The sequence below is a fragment of the Rhododendron vialii genome, chromosome 11a (genome assembly GCF_030253575.1).
Source record: "Rhododendron vialii isolate Sample 1 chromosome 11a, ASM3025357v1".
Classification (NCBI taxonomy): domain Eukaryota; kingdom Viridiplantae; phylum Streptophyta; class Magnoliopsida; order Ericales; family Ericaceae; genus Rhododendron; species Rhododendron vialii.
This window is the reverse complement of record NC_080567.1, coordinates 27713001-27728975: the sequence shown is the minus strand read 5'-3', so window position 1 is coordinate 27728975 and position 15975 is coordinate 27713001. Positions and strand designations below refer to the sequence as shown.

Below are 15975 nucleotides of genomic sequence, written 5' to 3'. Positions count from 1 at the left end.
CTCCCCCTTTGAATTTAACTCCCAACAAAGCACTGGAATCCATCATCTTTACGAGCATTCTTGAATAAAATAAAATTCCTATTTCAGAATCCAAATGTCAAGTGATGATAAAGAAGAAGACGACGACACCACCTTAGCTTTGTTTGATACTTTAACGGTCTTAATTCCAAACTCGAGAGAAACTTATTCACAGAGCGGAGCGACGCAATCACAGCCGTTCATTTGCGCAATCAATGGTTAAGATTCATTTTCAATTTTGACCAGTCACAATTGATTTTCCATCTAAACCGTCCAAAAATCTAAAAAATACCGAAAAATTTTAAAATATTGTTTTATGGGATCTTATAAAAAAAATTAGCTCCAATGAATGTCGGTAAGTACTACTTTTGGATTCATAGGGGTGAAATTGTTTAATTGCACAGTTTCGGCACTACGTATCTAGAAATAATACTTACCAATATCCGTTGAAGCTAATTTTTTACAGAGCCCTATAAAATAATATTTTAAATTTATGAATATTTTTCTGGATTTTTTTGAAACCTGAAATGAGCTCCACATAAAATGTAATGTAACGTATAGTGTAACTATTTAGCGTACGTAGCATCTCTCATATTCAACCTTCTTTCCAATTTTTAAGATAGCTTCATGGGCGGATCTCTCCCCAGGAATGCTAGTGGCTCATCTCTACTCTCCTTTTAACAGAAGGCCTCGAACCCTTGAACCCAGACTTCACCCTTAAACGGCTAAAACTCAGACTCCTGAACTTGCAAAATAGGGCTTGTAATTGAAGAATGGATCTTATCTGGGATTGAAAGATCCCTAGGCACATCCCCTTCAAAACCCCCAATGCAGGGACCCACATCAACCTTTTATGATTATCCTCGTCTATGGAATCCTCGGTCAACTCAACTTCATCCTTATCCATAGCAGGACTTGTGGATCGAGTCGAGTTGAGTCGAGACTATCTCTTTCTTTGCACTTCCATTCGCAAGCAGTCCTCGTCATACTGTTATCCCAGAACTTGTTCTTCCACTACCCGGATTGGATACAATCTTCCATTAGACTCCAAGTTGATCCCCTTGATTAATAACATCAATACAATTGGTGGATATCTGCACTTTACCTGAAAGAGAAAGATAAAAACTACTTTTGAAAGTAGCTTCATCAAGAGTGATCGAATTAGCATCCATGTAGTCTGGCAAATTTGAGAGTGAAATTTTGCATTTTTGCTAACGCAGGGTCTTGGGTTAGCTTATGCGCACCTCAGATCAATCTCTACAGCCCCTCACAGTTTTTTCACACGCTTACACGTGAAATGATCTCAAGAATTACTTGCAAGGAGAATCAAACATGAAATTTTAGATGAGAAGCAAAATCCCTAAATCTCAAATCAAAACCATTAGGCCAACCCCTTTGTGGTTAATCTTTACATCCTTCTCTTCCTAGTTTTCCAACTTTGCAAGCTTATTACATCATTCTTTTCCTAGTTTTAGAGCAAGTACACCAGAACATCTATAATACCTATTTTGCTGTTTTACTTAAGAAAAGTATAAAAAACCCACATGCAACTGCTTCGGGGAAAGGGCATGTATTTCCCATTTGTGAACAGTAGTGAGCTATTTCTATCGAAGATTTGTTCATCTGCTATCCATTAAAAAATTAGTTTATTTCTACTCTTTTTTCACTCAAAATACTATTCATGGTCTCTCACTCACTTCCTTTCTCTAAAAGTAATAGTATTTTAATAAAAAATAGGTTAAATAAATAGTATTGGTGTAGTATTAAAAGAAATATGAGTATGTAAAATGAAAAATGTGTACTGTTCAAGAGTTTTTTTAGCAAACGACCGGTAAACTTGCTCTTACTGCCTTGGCTATTTTCTGCACCAGTTATTGATCTTCGAACCCTTTTGCAAAGTAAATACCCAGTAAGTAAATAACGAATATTTACTTTTAGGCAATAGGCATTAGTAGGCTTGCAAAACCAACTTTGGCAAAACAGCTCTGAAGTCCTATGGTTGAAGCGAAACTGCCCAAAAAAGTACTGCTATATACACCGACCAAAACATACCGAAACCGTACCGACGGCCGCGCGCGGCTGTCTCCGGCCACCGGACGGCCGATCCGAGCCGTCCAAAAATTTTAAAAAAAAAAACCGAGGGGCCCTACGCGGAATCAACGTCATCCGATGTGTGTAGGGTGCTTGATCTAAACACCCTATTTTTATACACGAAAAATAGGGTGTTTAGATCAAGCACCCTACACACATCGGATGACATTGATTCCCGCGTAGGGCCCCTCGGTTTTTTTTTTTAAAATTTTTGGACGGCTTGGATCGGCCGTCCGGTGGCCAGAAACGGCCGCGCGAGGCCGTCGGTACGGTTTCGGTACAAAAATGGTCGGTACACATAGGATTTTCGAAAAATCAAGGCCCTCCGCTCGATTCCATCCTTTTGGCCTCCGAATTCATCTAATTTGCCGTTTTAGAAAATAATTTATTTGCTTATAACTTTTAGTAAGTATAACTCTGTTTTGGTCGCCGTTTGTTTGGCAATTTTCTTTATTCGTCTAATATTTGATTCTGCAGTTTATTCCCGAATTTTTGTTTTCAGTAATTTATGTAATTTTTTTGATTTCTGCTTGATTAGCAAGTTTATTAATTTTCTAATTGGTCTAGGGTTTCTTTAGCCCTATGAGTACCATTGTAAGTCCTACGATAAAAATTGGTTATAAGTGATTAACAAGAAGCGAGATTTGTCTCAATATTGTTTGTTCGTAGAGAGAGTATCTCTAGTTCAGACTTATTCATGATTCTTTCTCACAAGTAGTTTCATTTTGCATACGCTTTCCTGCATCGCACTCAAACGCCCAAAAGTAAAAGGTAAACAAAAAAAATGAATGTGGATAGTACAAATTACATCCATGCTCACTTGAAGAACACCCACCCTCGTTCATGGGAATGTGTTGTGCTTTCCAAAATCAGAGATAACTTTCCCACCTTTGTTAGCGGGATTCGACGCTTGGTCCTGTACACGGGAGTATAGTTGAGTATACGGTGCCTACAAACTTGGATATATACCACCCTACTTGCAAGTTAAAATTAGGCGAAACGTGGAGAGAAAGAGTGAGAAATATTGAAGGGAAAAAAGGGAGCCATTTTCCAATAGTAGAGCTATTGAGAAACACACATGACTAATGGTTTGTTTTTTTCATCCAACCCTGATAGTAAAGAAAATTAAGAATCTTTTTAATTCTTCTCAAATCTTTTTCTTCCTTTTTTTTTTCACTCCTTTTTTCACCTTCTATACCAAACGGGCCGTAAGGAAATTCCACAATGTAAATAGTAAAATTTACTTTTAACAAATATAGCGTGCTCACAAACAAAGACTCAGAGATCGATGATAAAGCCTCGAGTATTAAACAAATCATTCTAAAATTTATTTCATCCTTCTTAGTAGTGCACTTTACAAACTAGGAGTAAATTTAACCAAATTACCCTACGTACAAGAGACATGCATTCGAAATGTAGTAGATCAAGTGGATTTAGTAACTCATAGCATTGAACTGGCGATCGAGAAATTAATTATTGCTCATGTCTCTGCGGTACTATGATCGGTAGTCTTAGCGCGAATCTTGGCTATGTAAGCAGAGGCCTTCCTATCGATCCCCGGCTCGGCCACGTAACGGCCTCTGTCCTCGTCGCTGGGCCACACCTTGTAGTACTTCATCGAGTCCACGTCCCACGACGAGTCCTCCACTCTCCTCGACGACCCCGGCCTCTTTGCCGCCTTGAACATGTTGAAGACAGCAGAGGGAGCTCTGCTGATCATAGAAGTAGGACCCTTCTTGTTCTGCTGCTGCCTTGCGTTGTTGCCTCCCATGAGCTTTGAGAAACTAGAAAGAGAGAGTATTCTGGAGAGAGAGAGAGAGAGAGAGAGAGAGAGAGAGAGAGGAGTGGGGAAGCTGCTCTGGTGTTGGTGCTTCTCTTGAGTTGATTTCCAGTTGCAATGGGGTGGCACTTGAATTTATAGCGGCAGGGTACCCTTCGTTTAGGGGAGAATCTCGAAAATTCAAGCGAACCGTAACGCATACGAATGGCCATTATTGTCAAATAAAAGGCTAAATTAGCCGATTGGTTCAAATAGAATCTGATTTATTTTTATTTTTTTTCACCTCAGATTGTCCGTAGTGGAAGTAACATATGTATGTACCATTTTATACGGTCTTTTGAGAATATATACCTACCTATTTTAAAAATTGTGTTCCGCATACCTATTTAAAACATTTTGTTCTATGTACATTTAAAATATTGAATCCTTACAACACTGAGGGTCCGGGTGGCTGGCGGGTGACTCTCAGCACAATTTTTCAGGATTCTATTCTTGGGGTCAGACCGTGAGAAGGAAATTTTTTGTGAAAATTCCATCGTCCTAGTGCGTATGGCCTGGCTCTGACCGGATCAAAAAAGAAATTGGTCGAAGTATGCGCAAGCTGATCCAAATCAAGGAAATTTGTGCAGGGAATCAAGGAAATTCAACAACCGTAAATGATGGGAACGGCCCATATAAAATGAAGTGACAGCAGATGTTGGCAAAACATTTAGCAAATTTAAAAGACACATATTTTGTGAGCCGCTACTTTCAAACATAATTGAACCAAACATCCTTTCCTGGTACCTGCTAGTGGAGGGTAAGAAGAAGGGTTGGGGTGCAATGACGACCAGACTTTTAATTAATTCTGGCCTTTTTTTTTTGTCTTTCTCCTTCCACTTTCTTTGGGTCATTTCCATGTAAATCATCATTGACCCACTTTTCTAATTTCTCCTTGGCTTTCTTTAATTTGTTCCCAATGCTTTCTTCATCCAGTACTAAATATTCGCGTAAGAGAATGTTACTTGCACATGCATGGGAGGAACCTGCTAGGAAAAATAACATTCCGCGGAATCCAGAGTACAATTCCATTACACAGTAACACGCGGAAACTACAATTTCATAATACAACAATCGAATAACATTGAATGTAGACTGATATGCTACAAAATAGCAATCGAAACCTATGTTATACTATCTTGAAATAGATTCGCAGTCTACCGGAAGGTGTTGAGGTTTATCAATGTCTGTCTCCCAGGATTTATCTGGCTAGAACCACAACCTATGGACCACCACTGTAGACAACCTTAGTGAACTGACTCAACGTCTCTCTCTCTCTCTCTCTCTCTCTCTCTCTCTCTCTCTCTCTCTCTCTCTATCTCTCTCTCTCTCTCTCTCTCTCTCTCTCTCTCTCTCTCTCGTTTCGAATGTACAAAATTTGGCTGAGTGCTTTATCATGTTTGTAACTCAATCCCCTCAATCAACCACATCCATCGATTGATCCGATAGATACACAAGAAGTATATCTTTATGGGAGCTATGCCTTGTGTATGAAGTATCATTACAAGTGCGATATGGCCTATACTATAGTATTCCTTCATTTTTAAGCCCTAGAAATTAATTAAGTTCTTAAGGACCCTATACATTTTTAATGGAAAAGAAACTAGCTCGTTAATTGAGGGTGAATAACATATATAGTCAAAAGAAATTACCTTTACGGGTTAGTATTTGTTAAATGTTGTGGTCCATGCATATAATTATTGGCTGTTTGGATACATATATATTTCGGATTTTATTTCTTTCTTTATTCTTTTTCACGAACTAAAATAAGCAAACAAAATCAGATCACTATCTCTTTGTTTATAGAGCAGTGTATAATTTGCATGAAATTAAGGCTAATTAAACTGAATCCGGGGATCCTGCAGGAGGCCCTGTAGGGCAAATTTCAGCCATCTGTGAGTGTTTTCATTTATCCGGATTCAAATGAAAATTTTTCAAAAAAATAGTTAAACTCTTTTCCGGAAAAGTTTCATTTAAATTCGGATCCTTAAAAACACTCATCAGCGACCGTGATATGCACTACACGCTCTTGTACTGCGCTGCACTACAGGGTTTCGACATTGCATGCTAGCTGTTTTGCTTTTAGGATTCCCAGAACAAATATTTAAAAATTAAAACAACAGAAAAACAAAAATAAAATCAGGGCCAGAGGTTAGCTTCCATGCCCATTGCCCACCTTGTATTTTTTTTCAAATATCAGCACATCCGTGTCAACTTAGGCGCATCTCGACCTATTAATCTCATCCGGTCCGCTCAAAGACAAGTCATCCATCCCGAAACCAGAGAGGTTCACAAGAAATTACTTTCTTGAGGTCTGATCTCAAAAATCAAATCTTGATCAATTGTACGAAGAGCAAACCTACCAACGAACCGGATTAACTCTCGGGGCTGCCCACCTTGTGCTAGCTTTAAACCACGGCACCATTAATTACACCCTTTTCGCCTTCAGAGAATCATATCAGAATGCATGTTTTCTTAATTGAAGTCATTAAAATAATGTTTTATTGCTGTATTCACATTGATTGATTATTTAAGTCGATATCTGTTTATTCTTTGTATGATGATCAAGTATCTGATGAAGTCAAATCGTGTTTGTTAGGCTGTTCAATGTGGGCCTCAAATTCAAATCGTGTTTGATCTTTTGACATTTACCATACTATCCCCAGAAATTATGAAAATTATATTGAATGGCCCCGTACTATTTGAAAGTCCCAGTCTATGAGTATTCCTCAATCATTGATTCCACTTGTTTTCCATAGCGCACAATATATAACTCTGATTGTAATTATAAATATGATTTTTGAAATTGTGCAGCCATGAAAGTAGTTTTCTAACTTAGAAAGCTCTGCAACGATAATTTCTGGCTTCTTCTCTACCTCTGCCTCATGGAATCAAGTAATTTGATGTGATAGACCAAATCTCCAGAATAATGTTTTAGTTTCTGCTTGATTTGTATGTTCATAGCATACCTAACTCAACTAGATGTTTCGCTGTCATTATCAAAAAAAAGTAAATAAAATCTCAACCATACATGATACATATCAAGAAGTATAACTTTACGTGAACTATGCTTTTTATATGAACTATCATTACATGTGCTATGTAGCCTAATATTCCTTCTCTTTCAAGCCCTAGAAAGTTCGTGAAGATACAATCTCAATGGAAAAGAGACAAGCACACATTATATATACATGTATATCCATGCAATCCATGAACTTGATTAATTAAGGGTGAAGAACATAGTCAAAAGAAACCTTTGGGCCGAGTGTTAGTTAAATGTTTGGGTCCATGCATTGGCTGTTTGATACATCTTGGACCAATGAATAGGCTTCATTCCCCTTTCTTGTTTACTTCTTTTTATTCTTCATAAACTAAAATAAGCACACAAAATCACATCATTATCTCTTTCTTTGATTATAGGACCATATAATTATAAGTGCATGAAAGGCTAAACCCACTCCCCTATCAACATTGCATGCTAGCTGTCTAACTTTAACTAGGATTCCCAAAACAAAATATAAAAAATGAAAAATATCAGAGCTAGAATGCCCACCTTGTTCTTCAAACCACAGCCCTTGTTTCCTCCTATAAGGTGCTCTTACGACCATTTTTACTAATTTCTAGAAAATAAATCTCATCGTCCATTATCAAGGCCCGTTAAAGCCTGGACAATATCCACCTTATTTTGTTTTCACCTTTAAAATATGCATGTTTTCTTAATCGAAGTCATTAGCATATATAATGTTTTATTGTTGTTCGTACTCTTATCTTTTAGAATATGCAAGTTGCGCGCATCTCGATTGATCTTGGGAATCCTAAAATTAACGATCAAGAAAATCTCCAATGACGCCAAACTTTGATGTGCTTCCCTCACATAAGTTGTTTCTTAATTAATCACAATTTGGTGCAATAATAATATTGAAGCCGCTTTTTCTTTACATGTGAACACATTTTTAATTGAATACAAAGCTCACATTTTCCTATGTTTATATGATAACAACAATAGTTGTGGATCGAATAAAGGAAAAAGGCATAGAAACCCCCATTACTTAATTAGACTAGATAGCTATTACGTATTCAATTGTATACATGTGGTGGATTATTACAAGCATTATTAGAAAATAGCAAGCATCAGCCAAAGCTAATTAAAGTGCATAGTATGGTCACCAAAATTAAAAGTGTTTGGCATGATTTATGTGGATGAACCTGAAATTCTAGATTAATACCCTACCAATTTTCTTTTATGCTTCCATTAGGTTTGATTCGTGATCGACAATAGTTCTCCGTTTGTTATTCATTCTCGGGAATATAGTTAGATCCCACATAAGTCATTTATTGTCATAAAGGTAGTTCTCTTTTGAAGATGCTTTCTAGCTCTGTGACCCAACTTTAACATGCCAAGACGTTGTCTGTTTTTATAAGTCAGTATTTTATTTATATACGATTTAGTTAACATTTGCAATTTATATTCTTCACCTTTCGAAGTAGTATATATTCTGAACAAAATACCATTAGTTAGTAGCTCAAGTATTGTTTTCAATACAAGTGTGGTACAAGGAATATTGTTAAGCATTAATGGCATTTTGATCCCACCTAATTAAGTATATGGCTGAGGCCTAATTAATTGGACTAAATCGGCCTAAAATGTTTTCTTAATTGGGCTGGATATGTCTGATTAATCTTTGATGAGATGGGATGGCCCAATGGATTAGCCCAAATAACGAACCGGGTTATCCAGTCGGCCGCCCATCTACCCTTTCGTGGAAGGTTATGTTTGAAAACTATTTTTGTGGAAAACTTTTTTTCTTTAGAGAAAAAAAAAAACTTTTTTTGCTCAAAACTAATCTTTTTTGGGGGGAAATGAACCGAAAAAGTTCCACATGGTGTACATCTTTAACAAAAGGATCCGCTGAAAACGGAGAAAAAAATGTCAAAATAATCGCGATGCTTGTCTTGCGTATTTGTTTTGTAATGAATGATTATTGTTTATTTTCAAATATTATTAAAGACGAATAAAAACTTAAAGGTTTCAAAAAAAGAATTTTGAAATTCAAAAGCTTCGTATATTATAGATATATGTTACTCCTTCCGTCCCGATTTGTTTGTCCCTTTTCACTATTTAGGACCTCTTACAAAAATTGTCTATATATTTTAATTTATAATGTTTTTTATATGCAATACGGATCTTATTTGATAAATCTCAATTAGATCTAAAATATGATGTTTTCAAAATTATGTAAAATATTATAGATTATGAGATATAAACAATTTTTTAAAAAACACGTATGTCAAATGGACAAATAAACTGGGACAAAGGGAGTATTAAATATGTGTATGTACGTGTGCCCCAAACACAACATGTTATGCTACCTCTATAACTTTGTGAGAGTTTAAAGCATCATCAATAGCAAATCACATATTATTTTATTCTTCAATATATGAGCAATAATTCTGTAATTGCATGTCACTCACGACGTGTTTTATGCGATATGTAACCCGTACTCAATTCATAGGGTGAATAAATTTGAAAAGTTGCATGCTCGAAGAGTTGTGAAAGTGATCGGTGAATCAATCATTAAAAATACATACATAATAACATAGGGACTCGTCGTTTTAGTACTCAATTTGACCAAACACATTTATGCTATATAAAACCGAAGAAGAATTAAATGTACTACTAAAATGGACTAAAATTAATATTTTTACAAATTTCTAAAATATCATTTAACAAAAATAATTTGACTATTATGTCTCTGCTCCTAATCCATTTAGTTTAGCCAAAACGCACCTAATTGATTTGCCCACCCGTTTTCCTGTCCCTTCCACACAACAATATCAAAAAAGAGAACTGAGAGATCATTGATTTGATCCAAGGCGGAGGAGAGAGACAGAGACGCTCAGCTTCAACGGACGTCGAAAGATCAAAATCTGAATTCTTCTGTGTCCCAAGAGTAACCAAAGTTTCTTCAATCTGGTAATTCCATCAATACATATAGCACACATGAATATCTTTGCGCTTTTGTAAATCAAGTCATATCATAAACCCTAGACTGACCCTTCCCCCCCCTCCTTCGAAGTTCAACAAACAGATCGCGTTGAATTTACTGGTCCACTTCGACTTTTTTTTCTTGTGGAACTGGCTTTTTGGAAGGCTTGATTTTCGTATAATTTTTACCCTGTAGTATATTTAGGTTGTTCGAGAATCGAGATGGACCGGAGATGGTACAACGGCGGAGAGGAACCCGAGCCGTACTCTAGAGATAAAGGACAACAGAAATCGGAGGTAAATACGCTTGGATTGATTGTTTTTCTGCATAATTCTCCAGAACTGATGCCTAGAACAGTTGTATTCAAAACGCTGGTGTGTAATTTCATGTGGAGAAGGTCTTTGAAGTACATGTATTCGTGTTGAATGGGTTGTGGAAAAACAGGGCTGGTCGAGTAGGAGCATGGTAGCAAGTAAAAGCAAAAAACTATATGAAAACTGTTGGGGCTGTTGGAGGTTTGGTTGGACATTAATTTTAGGGATCTGGGTAGTTGAGGTGTGCGTAAGATAACATAGACATTTGAGTATGAAAATGCGTGGGATGTGGGAATGACAAAGTTTAGTACATTCGGGGCTCATATTTGCACTATATGTTATCGGACTATTTGATGTACTAACTTGACTTGCTCCGAGAAAAGAATTTGATGCCATGGTAGATGGTTCGTTGTCTACTTATCTGTAGTTTTACTTCCATGTTGTGAAGTGTGTCTATTTCATTTTTGAAAGAAGTGCCTCTATGATCTTCATCTTTTAAGCTTAGGAAATTCCTGCATAGATTGCAGCAAATTATATGGCGCCATAAATATGTGTTTTGTGTTTCTTGTTGATGAAACATTCGAGAGGCTTCCATGCATCAATAATACAATTTATTCAGACGGAATTGAATTATCCCGATAGAGTGACATGCTTATCCTGCTTGTTATGTCATAGGCTTATGATGAGACTGTTCTTGAGGATCTTGATGATGATTTCCGTCTTCCAATTAGTCACAGACCAACAGAAAACGTAGATCTTGATAATGTGGAACAAGCATCACTCGACACAAAGTTGACATCATCTAATGTTGGCTTTAGGCTTCTCCAGAAGATGGGGTGGAAAGGAAAAGGTCTTGGGAAGGATGAGCAAGGTATGAGAATAGACTGCTAGTGATAACATGTCATAATGTACCGTGTATCACAGTATCAGATATATGTCTGTTGTATGTTTTAACCTTTGTAATTGTAGATACATGATGTCAAAAAGGTTCTTATTGATAGTTCTTATAGGTAAACATGCATATCTAGTCTACGTTGAGAGGGAATTAGAGTGTATATCAACGATGTGGTAACTTACCAAACAAGTTTCAGTGTGCAGCCAATGGCTTGCTTCCCTGCAGGCAATGAGACTAAATCTAAAAGGAGGTGGTTTTTTTCTATAATTTTGGGGATCAAGAAATTATTAGTCGACTAACTCTTTCTTTCATTTGATTGGGGTGAAATAGGGACACCCACTGTAGAACCAAAACCATTTCTTTTTTCCATGGCTTTGACATTTTTACTGGCCTTCTTCATTTTTAACTGATTTTCTTGTTCTTGTATTGATTTTATCCTTATCTGATTGGTTGTTAGGAATAACTGAGCCAATAAAATCTGGTATGAGGGATCCAAAATTAGGGATTGGAAAACAAGAGGAAGACGATTATTTTACTGCGGAAGAAAATATCCAGCGAAGAAAACTTGATATTGAGTTAGAGGAAACGGAGGAGATAGCAAAGAAGCGGGAGGTATGACTGTGAATTTTCAATAGCAGTTGCAAATACAAGCATCATAATTTTGAGTTTGATTCTTTACTTTCTTTTTCCCCCTTGTAACGTACATCTATAGCATATAGCATAAGGGAACAACTTTGGAAGGTCTTGAGAATTTCGTGCAGTTTTTATTACCTGGTGGCTTCTACTGCCTGCTTCCTGCACATTATGAAAATCCAGGTTATAGCAGAACGTGAGCAGAAAATTCAGACCGAGGTGAAAGAAATACGAAAGGTGTTCTTTTGTGAGCTCTGTAATAAGCAATACAAATTGGCTGTGGAGTTTGAAGCGCACCTGAGTTCGTATGACCACAATCATAGAAAGGTAAATGTTCAGTCACTGAGAATAGAAGAAATAAACTCAGTTGAAGTTTGGTGTGTTTACATTCGGTATCACTCTTAAAGGATGCGTTCACCAATTCTTGCAGCGTTTTAAAGAAATGAGAGAAATGCATGGAACTAGCAGTCGTGACGACAGGCAGAAACGAGAACAGCAACGTCAGGAGAGGGAAATAGCCAAGTTTGCTCAGATGTACCTATTTGTTCTTGTGTCACTTCTAGTTTATTTAGAATTGGTGATTGTCTATTTGAATGTCTTTTGGGTTGACTTAGTTGGCTATAGTGGTCATTAACTCTTTTTGTCTATTCGTGTACAAATTAGTGCCGATGCCCGTAAGCAGCAGTTGCAGCAGCAAGAGCAGCCAGAGCAACCTGGAATTGCCGTGGCTTCTGCCGCAACTAGAAGTGCTAGTGTACTTGCTGATCAAGAGCAACGGAAGGCATTAAAGTTTGGTTTTTCCTCAAAAGGTGGCACCTCCAAGGTATCCCTTAGTTTTCATGTTTGCGCTCATTTAAAAAAAAAAAAAAAGTCTCTCGTAACTATTTCAGTTAGGCTTTGAGGATCCCATGGTTAGGATTCTGCTGAATCCTGAGACATTGTCATATTTCAGTTTGATGGAATTCCCTAACAAAAAACACCATTGGATATATAGTCTGGAAATGTAAGATGAAAGATATCAGAAATAACACCGAAATGTCAATTAAGAGAGGGTTCTATATTTATATTATTCCCAATTTACTTGCACTTGTAATTCTGGCGTTCATGTTGGAATTTAAAAATGGTTCCCGATGCACACTGTAACACAAAATTTGACGTCCATCTTTGGAAAAATTGGAGTGAGAATATTATTTACCTGGATAAGGGGCCTTATTCAATAGCCTGGTGGCATGGAAAGAGATGATTACTGGTTAGGGTCTTCATGTGTTCCAGTCTTGGGATTAGATGCCATGGCCAGAGGCTTTGTTGTCTTGGTGGAATATGTTCGGGCGTAGACTGATATTATAGAGTTCCTATGAATACTTTTCCAACCCTTGAGATTTGGAAAGTGCATTTGGATATGCCTGGAAAAGGAAACGTGGTGTTTCTTTCACTTTCATTTTGTAACTTGTGGGATTGAAGACCTACCTTCTCCTTTTCACTATTTGTTCTTTATAGAATTGGAGGCATATCATTATTAAGCTTTGTGGTTGATGGATTAGCTAACTGGTTCCTTTTCCTGCATGTGAAACAGAACTTGGTTGGTAATGCTGCAAAGAAGCCGAAAGTAGCGGTGGCGTCAGTTTTTGGCAATGATAGTGACGAAGAATGGGGAGCCCCCCCCCCCCCCCCCCCCCCCCCCCCCCAAGCTGGGCACCAGTCGAACTATGGATAGAAAAGAATGTTGTAACTTAGGAGACTTTCCCTTGCTTTCTTCTTCTTTTCCATCATTATTTTCCTTATAATGTTAAGATTCATTACTCTATCTGGCCTTTTACGCACTTGTTATTTATTTGAGATTTTCCTTTTCGCATGTTATGCTACATTAACTTTCTTTCAGAAGAATGCCTTTCATTCTTTGATCGAGCTGATAGCGTGCATGGCCTTGAGCGAGTGTATTGACTATAAAGCATACCAACCGAGCATATAGGCTTGTAAGTGAGTGCATTGGCTTAAGCGAGCATGTTGATTTGAAGGAAAACTCAAGTATGAAGTACGTTAGCAAGACTCATCCATCTGAGCATGGCAAAGACAAGACTCAATCACTGAATCGAGAAAGGACGAGTGCTTAATGACTGGAGTCTTAAACGAGCGTCAACCTTGTTGACTCGGGTATGAGCGCCCTTCCTTTGCTGGAACTGCCATCTTTGCTGCTCTCGGCTTCTGAATTCGTACCTTTCAATAGCCAGTCTAGAAGCCCTAATGTTGCAAGGCACGTGACTGCATTCCTTAATTCTCTCTCTGGTTCCTTCACTGCTTCTTCTTAAAGAGTCCTAACCGGGAATCCGGATCGGAATAAATAAGATAAGGGGAAATGTCGGCATAACCATTGCTATTTCATATGCAGCTCTTGACGTTGAAGGAATAAGTGTTGCTTTGGCTTGATTGCTTTCACCAGGTCTAGCTAGGCTGGGGCTGGATTAGCCCGAGTTGTGTTAAGATAAGTGGCACTTGAATTTGAAATAGCCATCAGCCGAAAAGAAAAAGAGCAGAGGACTTCCCCTCTCTGAGGAGTTCTCTCGTCGAATTGACAACCCCCTCCCAGGGTATGCAGCGTCAACGTATAACTATGCATCCTAGGGCATTTCTGCCTTCTTTCTCTAATTCAACTTTTTATCAGCAATTGATTAGGAAAAAGTTGTAGTGTCATTAGTTGCACCCCCTTCAACAGTGTGAGAGCTAGGGTGAGACCGCTATCGTCTTTGGCCCTGTCCTACTTTATGAAGGCTTCTTGTCGCCTCTCCTCTTTTAGCAATGTATGCTTTGTAAAGAGGCCTCCCTTTCAAAATGCAAGAAGAATGGGCCCACATCAGGATGTCTTAAGCAACACAAGACGGGAGAAAGCTATACACAATATTACCGCATTGAGTTAGAGCAAGCTATATTTAATATTTCAATATCCTCTATCCATGTTGGGTTTTGGTACTCCTACAAGGTATGCCATCCCTGAACCGGCCACTAGTCCAATAAACTTCATCTCAGACCCATCCCATTAGAGTCACGATCCTTGGAGACACGGGAGATCAGGTTAATTTTCCGTTCCCATGGACTGCCGGCTATAGCATATCTCTGTCTTGTGTTCAAATGTAACTCTAACCTTTTCGTTATAGTTGTCTATCCTCATTCTTTTGCAAACCACAAAAAAAATAATAAAAAATTTGGAGTACGGTGCAATTTCGTATTGAGAAAAAGGTATGGGAAACTTCCGACTCTTTTTCGGGAGGTTCATCGTCAGAAAAGAGTTGATGGGTTTATTGATCCATTAAAGATTTTTCAAACAATTTTTTGGCAACAATAGTCAATTAGTTTTTAAAAATTGGAAAAATTGGAGAAGCTTCTTTTGGAAAACATGTGCATGTCACGTTCTAGCCGGTTCAGATTGGCTGAGGCCCAAGGCATATTAACAGATCTGAAGGCTTAGTATAGTTATCTAATTTTCTCTGTGTTGAATTGTTGACCTATCCAATTTTCTTTGTTGAATATTTAGTTTCCAATTTTCCAATAATAGATGATTAAATTTAATAAGTTCGTTTTTTTGTTATTGCATAGAATCAATGGCTCGGAGGGCTTGGACATAGGCGGAGGAGACTCTGTTGCTTTGACTTACAACTCCATAAACAAAAGCCAATGAAAATAAAATTTGAAGACAGACAATTACCCTACCAAATTTCTGCATTGCCTTCGGACAAAAATTTAATTTGCACGTCCAGCAACACAAGAAATACATAGAAGACTAAACAAGAGAAACACTAAATAATAAAATCCCGTGGTAAAATGTGAAACTGAAGGCCTTTCTCATCCATACAAGTGAAAAAATCACAATATTACCATATCACTTTGCATAAAATCTCTAATCTTTTGCTAAATAGTAGTTTGAAACAAGATTAAATACTAATTTTATCGCACACCTCATTCATACCTATGAGAGCATTACAATACCAAAACCTCTAAAACCAAAATTCCATGAAAGCTGGGCAACAGCCGACTTGAAAATTCCATGGAAACTGGAATACATAAAAACCAGAACAACCCACAACAGAAATACAAAAAAACCAGAACAAGTCAAAACAGATACTAGTAGTTACTGAAAATTAGCAGAATGCATCCTTCAAAATTTACCTGCAAAATAAGAGTCCAGAGATGTCGCAAAGCTGCCAACTGCAACGGTTGCCGCTGCCA

General features: G+C 37.6%; 2 protein-coding genes across 5 annotated transcripts; one reads left to right on the top strand and one right to left on the bottom strand.

Moving 5' to 3' along the window:
- Positions 1-3415: 3415 nt before the first annotated feature.
- LOC131308742 (uncharacterized) lies at positions 3416-4019 on the bottom strand. Its single transcript, XM_058335742.1, has one exon. The coding sequence runs from the start codon at positions 3878-3880 to the stop codon at positions 3590-3592; it is 291 nt and encodes a 96-aa protein (XP_058191725.1). The 5' UTR covers positions 3881-4019; the 3' UTR covers positions 3416-3589.
- A 5686-nt stretch (positions 4020-9705) lies between these two features.
- LOC131308741 (uncharacterized) lies at positions 9706-13606 on the top strand. Of its 4 annotated transcripts, none has more exons than XM_058335739.1 (8): positions 9706-9902; positions 10120-10211; positions 10905-11100; positions 11582-11736; positions 11941-12084; positions 12188-12291; positions 12421-12580; positions 13331-13606. In XM_058335739.1, exons 2-8 carry the CDS (start codon positions 10137-10139, stop codon positions 13469-13471), a joined length of 975 nt encoding a protein of 324 aa, XP_058191722.1. In that variant the 5' UTR covers positions 9706-9902; positions 10120-10136; the 3' UTR covers positions 13472-13606. The 4 variants fall into 4 exon arrangements, with proteins under 4 accessions (XP_058191722.1, XP_058191721.1, XP_058191724.1 ...); XM_058335738.1 differs by having other exon boundaries at positions 9726-9902; positions 10111-10211; XM_058335741.1 differs by having other exon boundaries at positions 9727-9902; positions 10018-10211.
- Positions 13607-15975: the final 2369 nt, after the last annotated feature.